The 21,702-nt window shown below is 36.7% G+C and overlaps 1 protein-coding gene across 2 annotated transcripts in view; it reads left to right on the top strand.

Moving 5' to 3' along the window:
* Window positions 1–21,702, top strand: part of nonC (serine/threonine-protein kinase Smg1) — a 358,879-nt gene that overhangs the window by 42,056 nt on the left and 295,121 nt on the right. For both annotated transcript variants that reach the window (XM_081750559.1, XM_081750558.1), the window contains exons 14-19: window positions 1,194–1,365; window positions 6,324–6,542; window positions 7,706–7,867; window positions 12,469–12,617; window positions 14,657–14,868; window positions 20,237–20,487. In XM_081750559.1, the coding sequence (XP_081606685.1) occupies window positions 1,194–1,365; window positions 6,324–6,542; window positions 7,706–7,867; window positions 12,469–12,617; window positions 14,657–14,868; window positions 20,237–20,487 (1,165 nt within the window). The remainder of the gene's footprint in view (window positions 1–1,193; window positions 1,366–6,323; window positions 6,543–7,705; window positions 7,868–12,468; window positions 12,618–14,656; window positions 14,869–20,236; window positions 20,488–21,702) is intronic.

Below are 21,702 nucleotides of genomic sequence, written 5' to 3'. Positions count from 1 at the left end.
TGGATTTAAACGGCATCGGAAGTGTCACTGTTCGTCTCAGCGACCCCGAAAACTATGATTCGGCACTAATTTTTGGTCATTTTCGGTCATATATATATATATATATATATATATATATATATATATATATATATATATATATATATATATATATATATATATATATATATATATATCACTCCCCTCTCCTAAATAGCTCCGTCAAAGAGAAATTATAAACAATCACTAAATCATTCCAGGCCTGAACCCCATCTTGTTGAAAATTTGATCGACATCGGTCGGGTGGTTCAAGAGTTAAGCCACAAACATAGACACTTTCATTTTTATTTATTTATTTATTTATTTATTTATTTATTTATATAGATAGAAAGATATGGCGGCCTCTGCAGGACATTGGCAAAGTTTGATGTGGTGACAGTGTACGACGCCTCCCACACGCGTGGCAGAAGGTAATAGACATGGGAGGCGGTTACATTGAAGGAATGTAATCTGTGTTCTTATGCGCATAAAGCCTCTTACGAATTACAACAACGTTGCCATTACTTTTTATCAACCCTTGATTTTTTTTTATTTTTATTTTTATTTATTTATTTATTTTTTTACCATGATTAAATTGTGATATCAGAACCACACACTATCGAACTTGCTCCAATGAATTTGCAGATATTATGTAGCCGTGTGTATTTTCAGTTGGAATCTTTGATTTTACTTATATATCAAATACAGATGAAAAGGGGCTCAGTGGTAGAGCGTTCACCTCTGGTGCTAGGGGTCCCGGGTTCGATCCCAGCCCCCGCCAAGTGAACTTTGTGGTGGACAAACACCGTGTGCGTGGGTTTTCTCGGGGTTCTCCCGTTTCCTCCCACTTTCTTCATTCCACCATTTCATTCATTACTCATCATCACCGTCTCCTTTAGCCTAACCGGCATAACCGTGGGACGTAAAACTCAAATATTTCATTTCATTTTTTCATTTATACAGATGAAAAGGGGAAAAAAGAAAAACTGGTAAACGTTATATTTTATAATTTTCTGGTACCATTTAGTAGTTGGAAACAGAAGCATAGTATGGATAGGTGCATTTTGAGAATTCACTTTTAAGAAATGAATAAGTACACTTGAAATACAACTTCTCTGTGATTGATTTTAGTGTAAATTAACATAATGGTGTAATTTTGCTTTTTAATTTTACAGATACAATCATTTCGTCTCTAGTAGCAATCTTATAAATTCATCCAGTAGCCGAGCTAACATGAGAGACGTCTTAGGATTACCCATAGCACTTGGTCCCGATGTTCCTACTACCTCTCCAACAAGTGGCCATCTGTCCGTCATCTTAGGTCTTCTGGGGAAAATGTTAAATGAAGTAAGCATAATAAAAATAAGTGTTCAACTTAGAATATTTGCATTATATTGTGTAAGAAACATCAGCTTGTGGTTGTTGCGTTAAGTGAACTTTATTCTTTACTTTGCGTCTTTGCAGAAACCTGTAATGCATTTTTATCCTGTTTACCTTTGCTCGGAGTATCAGGTCGAAGTATATATTGTCTAGTCTATTGAAATTTGTGCTTTCTAAATGTGATAGTTTAATGGATAGAGAGAATTTGAATTTGCATAATAATAATTATTGTTAATTGAACATATTATCGGTAGTATAGATTTAACACACATTTCTTGATAATATCCTTATCTCATTCTAAGTGCAATTAGTTTCATCAATAAGAAATGCTCATTTGAATATCTAATAAGCTATGCAAGTGATTGTCTTTACTTGAAAAGAATAGAATTCTAGAAACATGATTTATTACAATTCATAGTTTAATATAAAATTACATATTTATTACAAATGCGTTGCAGGCCCTTTGCCAAAAACATTACTCAATGAAAACTAAGTGCACTTATCATTGTCTGTTTTTTCTAAGTAATAATCAAGTAAATTAAAGTAAGATTATTGACAAAACAAATTACTAATCAAGAGCTTAACAATGAGACCTATTTAGAAACCACCAAGAGAATTACTTCTTCTGAAACAAAAATCAATTAATAAAAGGTAAAAACTTACATTTTCAAAGCTACGGAATAATCTCTCATATCTCGAAGAGAATAACATGTTCGTTGTCAGTGTCATCGTTGGTCTTCGAAAATTGACAAAAGAAGGAGAGATGATTTGTCAGAATTTCTTAGTTTATATGTCATTCTAAAAAACTACTTTCACTCACTAGAAATGAAAGCAACCAGTACGTAATACGTCCTTGTGGATTATTTGTAATCTTGGATTTTTCTTAGAATTGTTTTGCTTTTAATTTTACTTGAGTTCCTGGTACACATTGTAACCGCTTTCCGGATCTGTCCCCCTACTGTCCTACCATTGAGTACTTTCAAAAGACCTGAACTTACCTGGTTAAGACAACAAAGAACATTTCCAAAAAGGGATTACAGACCTTTTCCCGGATCGTCAATAGTGAGAGGAGCATTGAGCACCGAGAGGTTCGGATGTCTCGTCTCGAAATCCTCACGAACGTGCAGATGATCTCTCAGACCACAGCGCATACAAACATCATTCATACATGCAACAAAAACACGTTGAATAAAATGACACTGTGCTTATTTATTAAAACACTATTTAAAAAAAAATGTAGAAGAAAAACACAATCACAACACTAAACACTGAACATTTAACTATTTCCACCAACAAAATTACACTTCACATTTTATTATATTATAACCCTTTGTATCACGTGTATAGATGAACGAAAGATTATAATTGGGGTTTCGCTAGAAACACTTTTCTCACACCACTAATGCACGTGGGGGATTAGCACTATGGGGTAACACTGGGGTAATCCCACGAAGTAGTTTTGTAGCTGCTGCAACAATCCTCAGAAGTTGACTATAGTTTCCAGTAAATTAATGTAGACAGTCTCACTACTAATTGGTATGCCCGTGTACTACTTATATGCACTGGGTTTGTGAACCCAAGATTTCACTATTTAGGGGGTAGCCGTTGTGTAAGTCCTTCACCGGCTATTGAACGAGTACCCCTTTACGTACTGTTATATCAAACCCAACGAACGTGTTGGTTACCTGAAGACATGGAGTAAACTCGTTGAGTTAAAATGTTCGAAGTCCGAGCCGGATTGACCGACTGGTCAATGTTGGCAGTTCATTTTAAAATGCAATCAGGTTAAATCACCTGTATGTATGTGCAAATTAAATGTTAAAAGAACTGGCGTTAATTTATAGTTCACTGGCCATGATGCACAAAACATTGCGATGGGAACTTTCAGATAAAAACTGACTGAACGATACTGTTGTCGCCGCTGTGTCGGGGTTGCAGTTGGTCTGCTAATATTTGCGTAAGTGATTGAAGAATGAACTTAATTTAGTGCCAAATAACTATAGAATGTAGTTTTTGCAATTTAATGAGTAACGAAGAAACACTGCGAACTGAAGTAAGAAAATACGTCTATAATATATATAGTTCAGAAAATAAACGTGTTCTTTGTTACGTACTAAAATAATCTCACCACAAAAAGTTTCAGATATATATGAAGAACGATTAAAGACTTTTGTCCTATTGCGTGGGAGAGAAATTAAATTGTTCGTAGTTCCCACTGAAGAAAGAGATCATTTGCGTCGCAGAAATAAAGTATAAATCGAAGAATAACTGCTGTCTTTCTAAACTATACAGAGCGTCCACAAAAATTATTTTTATAACCTGGTGACGGTTATAACATCAAAGCAAATGTTTTTAATTGTACATTCAGGTACAAAAGTTTTTAAAAATATTTCAAAGAAATGACTTATATATTGTATTAAACATAACAATATGAAAGACTTTTTTCTGTCTTTATTGTTTGTGGAAAAACGCTAAGATGAGACTTCATCTTATTTTAACACTTACTTGTACGAAAAGTTTTAAGCAAATTTATGCATTTCTTGTCTCTTTTCACATCAGGTCATTTCTTTTCGTCTCGTACCTCGGAATTTTGTAAAACCAAAAACAAATGCCTACATACCAGTTGTGTGTTCAAATTTTTGTATCATTATTAAACCTTTGCACAGAATCCACATTAGTAAAAATTAACATTTGACAACAAAATTCCTTTGATAAACGTTGTATGTGCAATCAGTATAGATAATTGTCATTTTATTCACGTCCGAAAATCTAGAAGTGGGAAGATGATAGGTAAAAGTCAAAGGAAGGTTATTTATGAAAAAAGAAAAAGTACTTCCACTAACTCTAGAGCTGAAAATACTTTTTTTTTCCTGTCAGGCTAATCCAGTCAGAGCAGCTGCAATTCAGTCTTGTGTTCTTAGCCATCATAACATGGCTCTATCATCTTTTTGATACATCTGAAGCATCTCAGTCCACCCAAAAAGTGCGTTAATCCGTAATCGCTAATGCTCTCGTCTTTGGTGCGAGCTGTCCCGGGTTCGATTCCCGATGGGGACACTCGGTCGAAAAAGTGTAAAAGCTTTTCCAGGCCAACCATTCCTGAGTGAGGTTTTCATGGGGTTTCCTCATTCACACCAGGCAAGTGCTGAGATGGTATCTAACATAAGGTCCCAGGCCGCTTCCTTCCTTTCCGTTCCTTAGATAGTGTGATTGCCGAAGAACTTCATCCCTCGTACGTGACGGGTTAAAGATGCGGAAATCCCAGAAAAATAATCTAATCCTAATCACATTAGTCTTTTCGTAAGTATTGACCATACCAACAACATACTCCGCATATTATGTAAGAAATCGGAAGAAATGAACTGATTATATTAATACCATATCCCTTATAGATTGGTTGTTTCCGTTAATCTAGTGGTTAGTGGAGCTGTAGGTCACATGGTCTTAGGTTCGATTCTGGCAGGAGAACCCTAAAATGTGAACGCATTTCCATTCGGATTCCACCGTAAACTATAGGTCCACGTCTCTTGTAGCCTCGGTGCTGAAAAGAGACTTCAACAAACAAACCAAACCAACTTTACAAGTTTGAATTCACTCAAAATTCAGTTTTAATTGAATTCGTTTCTGTAATGAATATGGTATATGGAAAGTTGCTTTACGTTTCCCATTTTTCTCATATAGTATGAACCTTAATACCGTAAGTGTTCGTTTGTTCGTTAATATAGACACTGAGATGTCCAGGCACAGTGGGACTGTAATGTACTCCATATAATCCTAAAGAATAAGTATCGACCTGAGGAGTGAACGTTATGTGGCTATTCAGAGAGCAGACTGGGTAGCGTAATGGTTAACACACTGGCACAATAAAGTGGAGACCCAGGCTTGATTCTTGGCTTAGGGGGATGGTGGCTCAGAGGTATGGCGCTTACCTCTGGTGCGTGGGGCCCCTATTTCGTTTCCCGGCCAAGGGGCCGCGGTGGCTCAGTGGTAGAGCGTTCACCTCTGGTGCTTGGGGTCCCGGGTTCGATCCCAGCCCCCGCCAAGTGAACTTTGTGGTGGACGAACACCGTGTGCGTGGGTTTTCTCGGGGTTCTCCCGTTTCCTCCCACTTTCTTCATTCCACCATTTCATTCATCACTCATCATCACCGTCTCCTTTAGCCTAACCGGCATAACTGTGAGACGTAAAATTCAAAGATTTCATTTCATTTTTTCGTTTCCCGGCCAAATAAATTTGTAGTGGAGAACATCCTGTCCGTAGATTTTCTCGGGGTACTCCCTCTTCCTCCCACAGTTTCATTCCACGAATTGCTCCTCACCATTCACTTGTCTTAATCATGGTCTCTCTTAGCCTAAAGGGCATAAACATGGGACGTTAAAGATATCATTTCAATTCATTAATTCTCGGCTTCGTCATTAATCTCACACTTCGTCAGTCTTTAAATTTTTCACGTTCCACTTATTTTAGATGTCTGGATCTTAATGAACCAATAGGATGCATATTGAATAATAAAATATTCATCTTGAACTCACAAACACCCTTTATTTTTAAGTGCATTAACGTTCAAATGAAGTGTATTAATCTCTCAGGTTAATTTTTTTTTTTTTTTTTCAAGTAAATTCAGGGTTGTGTTTGTTTCTAACGAAGTATAATAATAAGTTTTCTACGTTACACAAATAATGTGAATGCACAAAGCAGCGTGAAAGAATCATTAGTGGATACATAGTACGGAAGATGCCGACAAAGTCATTAAAAACACCTGTTAAAACATGGGAGAGTGAGTTCACGATCAATATTTTATTACGTCTGGATCTTAAAACAGATCATAAATACAACAAATGACTTCAAATCTCTAACTCAGAATGTGAAAAGATACATTTATTTATGTATTTACTATTATTAATTAATAAACTAATATTTTACAGACTTTGATGAGTGAGATGTGTCGACTTCTTATGCTACAATGGACAGAAGAAATTCTTATGCAATCTCAGGCCTATTTGACATCTCTCCAAAAGAACGAAGAGTTCCTGGATCTTATCCAGGCGTTAATCGCTGCAGGACATACCATGGATATGAAAGCGGCTATCGTAGTGTGTGAAAACTTGAAGTTACTGTTGTCTTTTAAGGAAGTGTCTTTAAAGGTAATTTTACTTATTTGTTCATAAATGTTCCACCGATTTAATATAGTGACAGTATGTAGTAATTGTATTTCCAATAACAGATAATTAATTCTGCAACATTCTTCAAATACTCCTGGGATGAGTTTCTGTGTCTTTGATTTCGTCGTGAAAATGAAGAAAGGGTGGAGGAGGAAAAAATTCGAAACCAGAGAGACGATTCTTGTTGTAAGGCGGTCGATCTAAATCAGTGCCGCAATAGACGTCTTTCAGTGTCTTTTCAAGAGTAGAAATAAAATTTAGGTTGGAGAGTACATTGAGGGATTTTTTTTATGATTCCGTGTCAGTAAATAAAGTAAGTGATCAGCAACAATGATGCCACGATTTTGAACCCATTGTTAGTGTAAGCCGCTTGAAAAGCTGTCGCATAAATACACTCGAGAGACCTTGCTGGTTAAATATTCTTCAAAAATCATTTACACGTTCAACTTTCCTCAATTGCTGTCAGTGTTGTCAAGACAGGTTAAATAAAATGGTTTAGTTGGAATAAAATCGATGGAAGTTAATTATACAGGTTGTAACTATACACAAAAGTATCAACACTTGCAAACACAAACAGCTTAAAACTTACAGTACATACTGTTACTTTTAGAGCCCAGTGCCACTGGAAGCCACAAAATGTTTATGTTCGGAAAGTATTCATATCTTAGTGTATGTATAATTCTTTCCTGTATGAATAATTTCCATCTATCCTGTCTCCAGTGACCTTTTCTTTTTTTTTTTTTTTCTTATGTCTCGACAATACTGCCAGATCCAGCGAAAATTCAACTTATAAAAGATTTTTTTAAAAGAAATATTTAACAATACAAAAGAACAGGATAAACTTTTGAGTTTATTTACTTAAGATCCAACCTATTAATTTAATTTGTATTGAAAGGTACTTCGATATTCAGAATAATAATAGTAATTTCTATAATTTGCATTCCTCATTTAGCCAAACTTTATAATGAAGCTGCAAGCTGTATCAGAATGTAGGTTCAGTTATGGCTTATTTCCTTGAAGCAGACTGTTTTAACACCATGTGATGTGTTTAGTTTTTGATATAATATAGAGGAGAAGGAAGAAAATTAAAATAGTTTGTAAAAGTAATTGTATGTATGTAAAATATGCTTTCTTATTTTTTCCAGTCCCATATTTTGGAATCCATTATACAGTTGTGCGTGCTCCATATGAACTCTGTAACCCATGAAGTCAGACAAATGTATTCAAATCTTTTAACTCTGGTGCCATGGGACGTTAGCATTCCTTTCATGACCTCCAACAAAGTACTAAAAGCAGATGAAGTGCAGGTAAGTTTTCTGAAACTTCATTTATTTATTTATTTATTTATTTATTTGTTTTTATCCTTATTTTAATTATTTATCTTCCACATCTGTACAACTTTGTAGTTTAGGAGGGCTCAGTGGTAGAACGCTCACCTTCTGTCCTTGGATTCCCTCGTTCGATCCCAGGTCATCTGAGTCTGGTGAACAAATCGTGTTGGTGAGTTTTCTTGGGGTTCTCTCGTTTTCTCACACTTTCTCATTCCACCAGTTATTTCACGGCCATTCATTTTCTTAAATCATCTGTCTCCTTTAGCTTAAAGATCATAAACGTGGGACGTAAAATTACAAATTTCATTTCACTTCATTTATTGCAAATGCTTAATTGAATGTGAATACGAGGCATTTTCGGAAAGTTAAGTACCGTTTTGAAGAAATTACTAAAACAGGTTTGTTCAAGCCATATTTGTTTTTACATGAAAGAGCACACATTATACTTTTTTTTCCTACATAGTTTCCATCAATGTTCAAACACTTGTCGTAGCGGCAGGCGCTTATTTATATATTGTGCGCCCTTGTGCTCTAATTAATTTGCCGCCCCAGTACAAAATCCCCCCTCCCCCCCTCCCGAAAGCGACCAATATCAGAGTTGAATTCATAGTTTTTGGTGTCGCTGAGATGAATAGTGACAATTTTAATCCAATTCAACTTCAAACTCCACTCCCTAGGGAGAGAAAGATTTTAAAAGTAATCGATAACGACAGATATTAGTATTGAAATCATAGTTTTCGAGGTCGCTGAGTTTAACGGTATCAATTTTCATAATGTTCATCTCATCCGGGGTGAGGGTAGGAGAGGAGAACTTTTTAAAAATAATCAGATAAGTTAGCTAATTAGTAGGTACTGTAAAACATTAAACACATTAACATATTTTCTTGCGTTTGCACGGGACTTTGCGGGTTGCTGGTTTTAAACATTACTTTATTGTGAATCTTTAAAAAAATAAAAAAAAATTGCCGCCCTGTTCTCGAGCACAGAATAGCACTTACCTAAATACGGGCCTGGATAGCGGGTGATCAACTTGTCTAAACCTTCCTCAACGAAACATCCCGCTAGTGTGCGGCAAGTGTGCAAGGGTGAAACCATCAATGCGAAACAATACTGTGAAACATCACAAAGTGAACTTTAAAAGCCCATAGCTCCGAAACTATGGGACCTACCGTAGTCGGATCAAGACTTCACTTAGGAACTAGTATGTGCCCTATCCAAATATCCAAGTTCCAGTATCCTGCGGTACTTCCACAACAGTTTTTATAGAGGCAGTTGGTGAGTACTTCAATGCCCGTAGCCGAACTCCGTGTATAAAAATTGTTGCGTGAGTACCTTAGGATTCTGAAACATTTATTTTTGGGTAGGGCACGTATTAAGGCCTGTGACAAACATCTTGGCATTTCAGCTAAACTAATAAAACGCAAGCTCTGGCGTGACATTGCCAAGTGGAAAGGGGGTGTGGCTATGGGTAAGGAGACAAACTACAGCGCGATCAGATGAGAGGGGATAGACGTGGATGTGTGCAAAATAAACGTGGCAATACCGCTGGCCTTTCATTTGCTAGCAGCATTTAAAGGGAACTTGGAGCGCCGCCTTCAAATGCCAAGATGTTTGTCACGCCGTTTATTTCCTAACTGAAGTCTTGATCCGACTAAGGTAAGTCTCATAGTTTTGGAGCTATGGATCTTTAAAGTTCAGTTTTTCGGCAGCCTATAACCCCGAAAGGAAGCATTTGTACAGCCAAGTTGGTCTATACTTTTTGCCTTATCTTGGTGTCACGAATCACCTCACAAACGTTGTCGGCGTTGTTTTGAAACACTATATATATATATATATATATATATATATATATATATATATATATATATATATTCAGAACAGTATTTACTTTTCAGACACGCCTCGTATAAACATTTGATTATCACCAATAAATAGCAGTATTTTCCCTCTGTCTTTCCAATTTATTTTGTATGGAGCAACAATATTCAAAGTACTTCAATGAAATCGTAGAGATGGATATTCAAGCTTCGTCCAAAGACGAATTCAATAAGTAATCCGTGCAGATTTTTAATATTTGATTTTATTCATTATTGAGAGCATTTAATTTTACTCTTCAGAAACATGCTTCTAATAATGAAACACTCTCAACAATGAAAGAAATAATGTATCAAAAAACTGCACGGATTATTCTCTGATAAGTTATTCAATTTGTCTTTCAACCAAGCTTGAATATTCAGCTCTACGATTTCATTGAATTATTCTGAATATTGTTGATCCTTACAAAATACAATGGAAAGATAGAAGATACGTGCTGCCATCTCTTCATTATTAGAGCTCCTTTAAAGTCATTGTAACAATTGAAAGGTATAGTGAAAAAAAACAACATAAAATTCAGAAAGTGGAAAGTTTGCAGCAGAAATAGAATAAATAAATAAATAAATGAAAAAAGCCATATAATGTATTGTCGTACTAATGTTTTAAAATGCATTTAATTTTATATTAAATAAGTTATAACATTGGGTGATCGTAGTTCAGTACGCAAGCTTCTTCCATGGATTTAAAGTACACTGTTTGTGTTGAATTTGAAACACTAGATTGGCAGGCACTTGTACCCAGTCTTCTACTTAACAAGAGGAGGTTCAAGTACACGGTAATTTTGCGTCCAAATTTGTGTTCTTATCGTTATACAACACATGTTGTTAATAAATAAATGCATATAAAAAATACATAGAATAATACAATAAGTTAGTTTTCGGTTTCGTACTATTAATATGTTACAATAAACAGGGTGTCTATCGGTCACGAAAGTCACGAAATCAGAAAACGGTCATGAAAGTCACGAAATTTAGCTTTTGGGCCACGATTTTTTTTTTTTTTTTTTTTTTTTTTTAACTGTACAAATGAAGTACAGATTGGAAAGTTTCGTTCTATAAAACGTCAAAATTCACCACCAAAAATGTCTATGGTCGGCTTTAGACGCTACCAAATCGCAAGCAAAGTACGTTTCTATCGCATGGATGAAAATTCGGCCTAATTCGCACCCAAATTTGCTCTTGAAAATGTTAGGAAATTTTATGATTTGGTGAAGAAAAGGTCACGAAAAAGTCACGAAATTCCATTTTGGAATTTTAGTAGACACCCTGATAAATAAAATAAAACTTATTTACCTAATAGTGCGAAAAAAGTTAAATGCTGACGGTTACATATTATCTTATTTTCTCTTCTCAGTACTGGTAGGTCAGAAGAAGGTTACCTCGTGCTGTGTATAGAAATTAAAACTGATAAAGTAAAAAAAAACAAATTACAAGGAGGTGATCAGAAAGTAAGGTTACAACGCCTGCAGTGAAACGTATTTATATTATTTCATACAACCAATACAGTCAGTAGATTTCGATATAGTCTCCGTATCGGTTGAAGCACATATCTAATCGTGGGATGAGTTTGAAGATTCGCTCCTGATATAAACCTTGTTTTTGGTATTCAGCCACGTTGTCTCCTTGTTTGAAACGAACGGCGGCCTCCTAAATGCTCCTTCAAGTGCGGGAACAGGTAAAAGTCTCTTGGAGCGAGGTCCGGGTTTTATGGAGGGTAGTCGATCTCTCAGCGAACAGCTTCAATAGCATGGTTGTCCTGGATCAACCACTGCACTCCTTGTCGGTGATGTTTTCTCTATTATCCGCAAACTTATCCGACACCATTCTACGACATGCTGGCGAGACATTACAGTCACTCCTTAAACGTGTCCCAGCTGTCGGTGAGTTTCAGCCGCGGTTACATGTTTCGCCCACAGAAATAGAATAACTGGCTGGACTTCTTCGCGAGATTAGTTTTCCAAACAAGTCGCCATTTGTGTTTACTTATAACTAGCGCCATAGGTAGCCGGTGGCTGAAACTCTGCACATTTACCAACTCCATGTATTAAAATTACCACACACTCCTCATTCTTTTATAACAGATGAAACTCCAAAAATATCAGTCCTGTAACCTTAGTTTCTAATCCTTCCTCGTAATACACTCATCAATTTGTTCAGCAAATAGTTTTAATTAATAAAGGTACCCACTTTTGCTCTTCGAAATTCTTATAAGTTGTTCAAAAACTACGGGTTTTCGCTGACAACTGTTGGCAATTGCAATACCAAGGTAAGAATTTGTTTTGTGTGTGTGTGTGTAGGGGGGGGGGGGGAGTGATGATTTGTAAGAATTTAGTAGTCCAAGTGAGCTCTTTCGAGTGTATTGATAACATTGCTCTTTAAATGATTTACATTACAATCGTTTTAATTACTTTACATGCAAAACAAATTAGCATTCTTCTCTCCTATCAGTGCTAAGAATTGAAAATAAGGATATGACCATCAGCACTTCAAGCTGCTCTTTGTAAAAAGCATGTCCAGAAGGTGCCACCAGGACAAATAGAGGTCAAAGTATCGGAATAAACAAACTAACATTGCACTATTAGGCCAATGAACTTTATTTTATTATTGTTATAACATGAAATAAAAGTTAACATTTCATTAGTGTACTTCTGTCTTGTATGGATTCACTAAGAGAAACTATATATGAGATTATTTTATTTATAGAAAAAGCAGAAGCCGGATGAAGTTGTGTATAGTTTGGAGTCAGTTTGGGAAACTCAGCGTCAACACATGATGAGGCATACTTACGGAGAGATACAACCGCAACAGTTCCGGAAATTTATGGGTTTTCTCTTGCAAGGAATCCATCACAAGTAAGCAAATACTCGATATAGATAGTCATTTTGTGCATGCACATAATCTGTAGTTTGATTTCTTGGGTCAAGATTACATGTTGTTGTTATATAGCCGGTTTGTTCATCTTTCAGTCATAGAGAATTAATAATTTATGTGTCAACAGAATCATTTTCGTTACATTCGTATCCTCAAGACTGTGCTTTGGGGAATATCTGGTCTTAACCATTTCAGTTCTTTCATTGCAAGGAATCATCCTAAAGACTTAGCGCACGCTTTCAAGTAACACCTTGGATATGTTCATTAGGACAATAAATCTGATGGTATATATATTGGATCCCGTAATGTAAAATTATATACTAGTTTTTGTTTGCTGATTAAGCGTATCCCATGTGCATATGTTTGTAGCAGTTTTAAGAGAAAAAGGTTCATAAGTTAATGTTATTCGTCAGTTATTCTTCAAGGTAAAGATATTCGTATAAGTCTTACGAGGGAAGAGTGTGATCTCATTCAGAGTGGCCCTCAGTCCCACCAAGCGAATGCTGGGATACTAACTCTATCCACTGCCATTTCCGTTACCCATGGCAAGAGCAGTTGATAGATTTGGTATCCCGGCATTCGGCTGGTGGGACTAAGGGCAGACATTGGCGCAATTTCTGTTCAGATCGTTTTTTCTGTTTTTATTTTAGTTTATTCAACTTTTGCATTGACCGCAACAGGGAACAAAGGGCCCGTGCTGTCAATATCTAATTGACAGGCCGTACTTCTTCATAACTGTAGGACCCATATTTTCTGATTCCGAACGCCGGCGAAACGAATTCTTCCACACTCCTTCACCAAATTTGGTGCAATTATCTCTGAGTGACATCACGCCCTTCCCTCGTTAGTCATAATTGCAGCTTATACGCGATAACTAGAGACGAAACTTATTCGTTATTGTGATATGTGCGAAATGTTAAAAAAAAAAAAAAAAAGCGTAGGAAATGTTTCAACAAACCTCAGACTTTTCGTTTCAAAGCCAGAAATCACGTTTATATTATCGCGAATTTTTGCGAAATTCGGCATTACTTCCAATAAACGCTAATAAAAACGAAAAGGTGGAATTCTTGTTAATTATTGCTAATAATTACTAAAAAGCGCATTTCCAATGCTTTAAATTATTTAACTTAAAAAAAGTTGCATTTACGAAAAAGCTCTACGAGTTATTTGATCCAGAAACTATTTCACATAAAGATGTAGGCATCAAGAAAATTGAACTGTTGTTTAAATACTTGACTGTGTTTTGAGGTGAAAATGTCCATGACCTGTTGGTTGCTTACCGTGAATTTAAAAGCAGGGTTGGTTATTGAAATTCTCAACAGTGAGGATAAGGAAGTTGACATTGTGTCGCCGATAACAAATTATAATCACATATGGGCTTCTCAAACATAACGGGAAACTACATAACTTATACCGTTTACTAAACATTGTTAGAGTCATCAAGTCTAGGAAACTCAGGTGGGCAGGTCATATAACCAGAATGGAAGAAAATAGAAATGCTTTCAAAGTTTTAACTGGAAATCCAATCGGAAAACGACCATTAAGATCTAGGCACAAATGGGAGGAGTATTTAGATGGATTTCGCAGAAATAGGAATGCAAAGTAGAAACTGGATCCAATTGGCTAGGAACAAAAGTCAGTAGAGAGCTTTTGTGAACGCGGTATTGAACTTCCGGGTTCCATCGAACCTCCGGAACGGTTAGTTATGGTTTTCTCAAATCATCTAGTTCTCAAGTCGTGATAGACCAATAATTAGGACCTTTACTTGTATTTTAACCGTTTCATCGTGCGTATGCAACTGTCCTACCCGGCTACAGACCTGATTACTATAGATCTTCTTTCCCACACAGTGATTTGAAGCGTCAGTTTGTCATTGTATTATTACCTTGAGTAAAATAAAGGAAGATGGAAAACGTACAGTAATTTTTCTTTATAAAACAATTGTCTTCCTCTTAGCAAGTCCTTGAGTGAATTAATTTAATTGTTGACGTTACCTTTCCTTCCTTTTTGTTTCCTGTAGTGATGCCGATTGGTTACAAGAAATGTTTTGCATGTGTTGGCCTCTGCCAAGGACAATCCAAGATGAAAGCTGCTCTACCTTTTATGATCTCGCAAGAAACAACAATTCTGTGCTGCTTTTTTGGGCCACATGGGAAGCAGCGCAGTTGTGTGTAATGTACAAATTACGAACGCCTTTAGGAAAACCACAGGAGACATTTACGAGCATCGAAGGTAAGAAAGAACCAATAGGTTTGCTTCAGTTTCGTGTTTTATGATCCTCTCTAATCTAATATTTTAATACTCGAGCCAGCTGAAATAATGAAGTCTACAGGACTAGGTTAGTAAGCAAGAAATATGCCAATTGCAAGCTCTCGAGTTCGCCTAATATAGAAGTAATCATTGTTTCATACCTTAGTTCATTATTATACGAGGCACGTCCAGGAAATAAATGTACTAGATTTTTGTAGGTTTCACAAAAAATATTTTAAAAAAAATTATATTCTTACATCAGTACATATGTAAACTATTTTTCCACGTAGTCACCATCCCTCTTGATGTACTTAGTGAGACGAGGGATTAATTTTTGTATGCTTTGGTCAAAGAAGCCTGCCGCCACCTCTTTTGCCCAATTTTTCATCTCCATCTTCACTTCCTCGTCAGTTGAAAATTTTTCCCACCCATGTACATCTTCAGGGAGGTGAACAGGTGATAGTCTGAAGGCGCCAGGTCAAGAGAATGTGCATATCAGTCAAAATCGACGGTTTTCCACTTCTTTGCTTATCGTGCACATAACTACGACCGTTTTTAAATTCAGGACACCACTTAAACACACTTGTACGATTCATATTATTTTTCGCCATAATCTGATTTGATCTCGTTAAAAACTTCAGACAAAGATTTTCCCTTCACGACGAGATAACGGATATCGCTGCGAATCTCGCACTTAACATCAGATCTTATCGACATCTTTCACGGGAGACGTTACTATGGCTACAATTTTGGTCGCACTGACGTGTGATTGGGCTCGCTGGAAAGGGTAGGAACTAAGTTACATGGCAGTGTGACCAACATAGCAATAACAAATTCCCTCTGCCCGCGAGGGCCCTAGTACACTTATTTTGTGGACGTGCTTCGTATTTTATTTCTTGTCGTCTTGAGTCTATACTATAGGTCACAACTGTGGAATGTAACACTCTATCATATAAAAAGTTTCATTCCACTTTGCTACCTTAAATATTTTCAGAATGAAACAAAATATGAAAAACCTACTTGCACAGGAATGCACTCAAGTCAGAACTTCACATAGAATGATAGCATAATGCCGTAAATTAATTTCTGTGCAAGTAGGTTTTCAATATTTTGTTTCGTTCTGAAATTATTTGCAGTCGCATCGTTAGATGAGAAACTCTGTACATTTAAGTAATTTTGTAATGTACATTTTTGCATTGCAATGTTACGAAAGTTAAATAATGATCAAAGAAAATAGAAATAATATTGGGATGAATAAAATTAAATTCAGCAAACTAATATTTTTTGATTAGTTATCTACTTCTCACATAAGAGATATTACAAAGATATATGAAGAAGCCAAACTGGGTCTGTGTAATCTTTTTTACCTATAAAAAATTACTTCAAACATAATTAGAAAAGTAAAAGAACTTTTTATCTATTTTTTAACATTTTCTTTTGTATTTATCTGATCAGCGTTTTAGCGAAGTACTGATAGTATCTTCGAAAAGCTGTGATTGTTTTTACTATTTTCTAGTAATTTTATTTTATATATATATATATATATATATATAGTTTTTACTACTTTCTGGTAATTTCATTACACAGGATGAAATTTTTCACTCGAGACTCCAAAGTATATCGAAAAAAAAAGCATCACACAAAAGAGAAGCTCAAAATAATAATAATAATAAAAACTTTGGAGAACTGAATTCATCTGTAATAAAGTTAGCCTGTCCTTCCGGAGTGGGGGGTGGGGGGGACTTTGGAAACTTAAATGAGAATCCATATTTTTTATTGCAGATTCGGATTCTACGAAAAAAAAAAAGTAAATTTTAAACTATATGAATGTAGTAAATAATATCCAATTGAATATAATGATAATAATACCCAAAATGTGAAATAAAATAATACAAAATAAAAGAATGGAGCGATTAATAAACAAACTTCTTGATTAACAATTAGATTAATATCTTTCTCAAAGAAGAGTAGAGTAGGGTATTTTCTGGGTGTGTCAACAACTTGGTCTTTTTTCACCCATACAAAGACATAACTTAATCATAAAAGCATATCAAAGTCAAAATCAGCAATAATAAAACGAGGAATAAGTTATTTAAAATACAAGAAAAACATCCACACACGAGCTAAAATTAGATTGCATGCAAAATCTCTAGCTCTTTTAAAAAATAGCAGCAGGCCAGCGAGAAAACGAATGTCGTCACCAAGGAGCAAGTTCAGGTCTTCAGGAAGCTTGTAACGTTGTCGATGCCGAGCCAGAGCGGGGCAATCGATAAGATGATGAATAGATAAAAGGTCCCCACGCATGGATCAGGTGACTGTGTCCAATACGCAGTCGAGTTGAAACTATTTCTTCGCTACGAGACTGTCAGAAACTAGAGGTCCAGACTCTTAAGCTTGGTTTAATGGCATGTAATTTGTTGGCATGTGCAGTATTCCGTTCCGACTACCATTGTTGAAGACGACGAGATGTGAACACTGGGTAAAGGGAGGAGCATCACGAGTGCAACACCATGAAGTGCATCTTTTGCCACAGAATCGGCGCGCCAGGAATGCCAACATGTCTGGAATCCAACAAAAGTAGAAGTGAGTATCAAATATAAAAAAATATCGAGAAGTCTCTAAGGTACCGTAACCTTGGCACACGGAGAGATGCAGCAGATAAAATGTTTGGTAGTCAACTGCGATTACTACCACACGCTGCACCTAATTGAACTGTCACATTTGAATTACCTAAATTTACGCCGAATGAAGAGCTACCTTTCACGTCATCCTCTACTAGTCGAGAAAACGTTTAATACAAACGATTTGTACTGTTTATCGCAGACTTATTCTGAAATGAAACATAGGATCTCCCAATCGAAGAGAACTTAGTGAAACTGGTTTTCACTTCTTAAAGCGTCATCTTTCACGATTTGAAAAAAAATCGAATAAAATTATCATTTTCCCCCCCTAGAATCCTTATCTGCAATATAAAATGGGGATCCCATTTTAGTTTTCAAAGTTTCTCCCTCGCCTCTAGGGGGACGAAAGGGTAATTTTATCACAGGTGAATTTTCCCTCCAAAATAACTTTTATTTCGAACACTTTTTGTCCTAATTATGCTTATTTTTGTAGATAGGAGTCTCAAGTTAAAAAAACTCACCCTGTATATGTGTACATGGTTTGTCTAAGAAGTAATGAGAAATGACTCGGCACGCAAGTCGGAAAAGTTAGGAAAGGGGAAGTTATGGGACGGGTCTTTATTTATAAAGTCAGACTTAATTCAATCACCTCCGAGTCGTTGCAGAGTGCTAATCGTTAGCAAATGTGAAGTAATGTAAGTGACGTGTTATAGACGAAGTGCAGCGTAATTTGGGGTACGGTACGCCATAAAATTTTGCATCAGTCTGGGCAAATCTGATACCTAAAAACTGACAATGTTATTGTGTCGGAAAGCCTGTAACAATAAAGCTTTGTCATCTGCGCAAGAGTTAAGGTGGCAGAAGGTATGTACAGAAAGGAGGGACGGCCTACATTGCTATCAACTTGCAAACTGATGTCAGTGAAGGCTATTCTGGACAAAGACCGATGGTTGAGTGAGAGATCAATTGCAGACCAGGTGAAACTGCCGAAATCAGATTCTACAGAATCCTTTCCGAGGGTTGAATAGCTGGAGAATTTGTGCAAAATTGGTCGTTAAGATTTTGTTGGATGACGAAGAACAGTTGTTCGACGATTCCTCATGATCTGTTGGATCATATGACAAGTGAGTCCAATTATTTGCAGCGAGTGATAATCGGGAATGAAACTTATATTTTCGAGTACGATCCCGGAACCAAAACTCAAAGTTCAGAGTGGTATACGTCACAATCACGTTGAGTAAAGAGGGAACCTTCCCTGGTGATCTAGTGGCTAGCGCGTGTGCCTTTGGTGTACGTGGTCCCGGGTTCGATTCCCGGTGGGAGAGCTCATAAAATTTAGCCTAAAGAGCATAATCGTGGGACACTAAACTAATATTTATATACTAATACAAAAGTCCCTTGACATAGGGTAACTGTTATTATCAGAGTTACAACAAAAAAAAAGAGGAAAAGTCATCTCCAGATATGATGTTTTCAATCTAAAGTGAAGGAATTTTTTAAATCGGACTAGCCGTTTGGGCTGTACACTCTTTATGCGCCCAATGTTAAATGAAAATGGTTGCCATTTACCTAAAGTTTATTCAAGGAACGTTCAGTACCTCATGTAAACAAATACACGTGGTGATTGTTTCATTTTATTGGTTAAAGAGCCTTGGAACATCCATGATAGAAGAAAATAGTCCATTCTCAAGTAAGCTGTTTTTCAATGTTTTTGTTGCTTATAAGGCTCATTATCACAAATGCAATTTCCTTACAGTTAAATAACAGAAACAACATTGTATCTAAGAACTAAATTGAATTAATGCAATGAAAGAGAATACGCATGCGTGGAAGGTGGCTTTGACCCATCTTACGCGCGAATCACAGTTTACAATATGGCCGCGTGAGGGAAGTATGTAAAACACGGACAGGATACAAGCATGTGCTTCTCGAAAGAAGCACTGACCGATAGCCAATCATCCGATGACTGGCGGAGTAATACCATTCTGCAATGTTTACATCAGGATCAGAAGTTTCGTTGAATGAACTTTAGACCCACAACGTAAGTGATTGAACTTATAATTTGGTGGGTCCAGGTAAATGGCAACGTTGCATTTTCATTTAACATTGAACATATATAATCTAAAGAGGACCCGAACGAGTAGATTACAAGTGAAATACATGATTGCTTACTTTTCTAACTCTAAGGAAATCGTCCGCAAGAAATCTGTATCATCCGGGAAGACAGTGAACGCAATACTTTACCGACAAGTATTCGACCGTTTGAGGTAGAGTTCAGTGCATCCGCTTTGACATGTCATAGATATGAACCCTTCACCAGGATGACAGGTCAAATTACTCAGCATTGACAAGAGGGAATTCCTGAAGGAAGAAAGAACAAAAAAAAAAAAAAAAAAAAAATCCCACCGAGCATACAGTTTGCCTTCCTGTGACTTATTTCTGAAGGTCAGGAAGATTCTAAAAGGACACTGTTTTGGGACGATTGGAAACCTCTTAGTAACTATTACATGTTGATAGTATCTCAGATCCAATATTTCGCTCTAATGAAGAGTAGCAGCATAGCTAAAGTCGGTGTTTTGACTTACAAGGAGCCTACTTTAAAAGAACTTAATAAAATGTTTTTCAGCCATTCTCATAAGTTTTGAGACAAACCGTATGTACTTATTGTGAAATAACTTAGCTGGTAAAATGTCCTTCTGGTAATGAAATTTATTAACATTTATTTTCAGGAGCCATTAAGAATCTAGCTCGTGCCCTTTGTCAGCACATGCATAGTGCTAATGTTGATGAAATTGCTCGAAGTAGATCTGTTGGATCTGTGCGTGACGTTGTACCTGCAAGTGCAAAATCTTTCATTCCAAGCAGTGCTATGTGGGATCAACAGCGAGTAAGAGTGCTGTTGGAATTTTTGGAACAGCTAGAGAAAGCTACATTCAATGCCGCAGATGGATGTGCTACTGCCATGGTTTCACCACCAAAGGTACTGTTCATTTCACTCAATATCTGTCAGTAGCATTAAATGTTCCGTTATTTTGGTAATCGTTTCGTTTTCCGATCTCATTTTTCTTTTCTCAGGGTGTCTATTGGTCACGAATGTCACGAAATCAGAAAACGGTCACGAAAAAGTCACGAAATTTAGCTTTTGGGTCACGATTTTTTTTTAACTGTACAAAGGTAAATACATATTAGAAAATTTTGTTTTATAAAACGTCAAAATTCACCACCAAAAATGTCTATGGTCGTCTTTAGACGCTACCAAATCGCTAGTAAAGTACGTTTCTATCGCATGGATGAAAATTCGGCCTAATTTGCACCCAAATTCGCTCTTGAGAATGTTAGGAAATTGTGTGATTTGGTAAAGAAAAGGTCACGAAATTTCATTTTGGAATTTTAGTAGACACCTTGTTTCTTGACTTTCTAAAATAAATTCTCTCCTCGAATACTTCTGTGTAGGTCATCATGAAAGTATTATTAGTATCCGTTCTTATTATCCATCAGCCCTCTTGGTTCTGCTCCCGGTGGGAGTGCATTAGGGAGTTTTCAACGCATCACGATGGTTCGGATTCTACCTTAAACTGTGAGTCCACGTCTTATATAGCCTTAGTACTGAAAGGGATGTTAAACTCCAGTTCAGCATCCAACATTCTCCATTGTTAAAGAGGAGTCACAGTGGCTCAGTGGTAGAGCGCCCACTGGACGGAGTGCACGGAGTTGCTGATTTCATCCCAGCTCGCGCCAAGTAGATTTTGTGGTAGACTGGATATTAGAGTAAAAATAGTTGTCCCAGGCAGCCTAGGGAAGGATTTCCATAAAGCTCCGTGCAAGCTGAGTGAAAGAGGGATAGGAATCTCAGTGTTCCAATCAAGCAAAAAGAGTTTGGAGTCCCGCAGGCTGAGCGAGAAGAAAAACCACGACCATCCACGGAAGCTAAGTGGTTGCGGTTAGGAATCTCTCAGAAGCCCACGCAGGCTAGGAGAGCGATTAAGTTTACACAATGCTCCAGGCAAGCAGAGTAGGCAGGAGGTCGCAGAGCTCCAGGCAAGCTAAGAGAGCACGAGTGACAAACTGAAACTGGTGTTGATTAATGCAATGCATGGAGTTTTATATCTTCCTCTGAGCAGCGATGTCACTGGTGTTCCTATTCCATCACATGACTAAGTGGTGATTCCTGTCTACTTTATGTAGTAACGTATAG

Source organism: Thermobia domestica, chromosome 3 (assembly GCF_964235325.1).
Source record: "Thermobia domestica chromosome 3, izTheDome1.hap1.1, whole genome shotgun sequence".
Lineage (NCBI taxonomy): Eukaryota > Metazoa > Arthropoda > Insecta > Zygentoma > Lepismatidae > Thermobia > Thermobia domestica.
The sequence above is the reverse complement of the archived record's forward strand: the minus strand, read 5'-3'. Positions and strand labels throughout refer to the sequence as shown.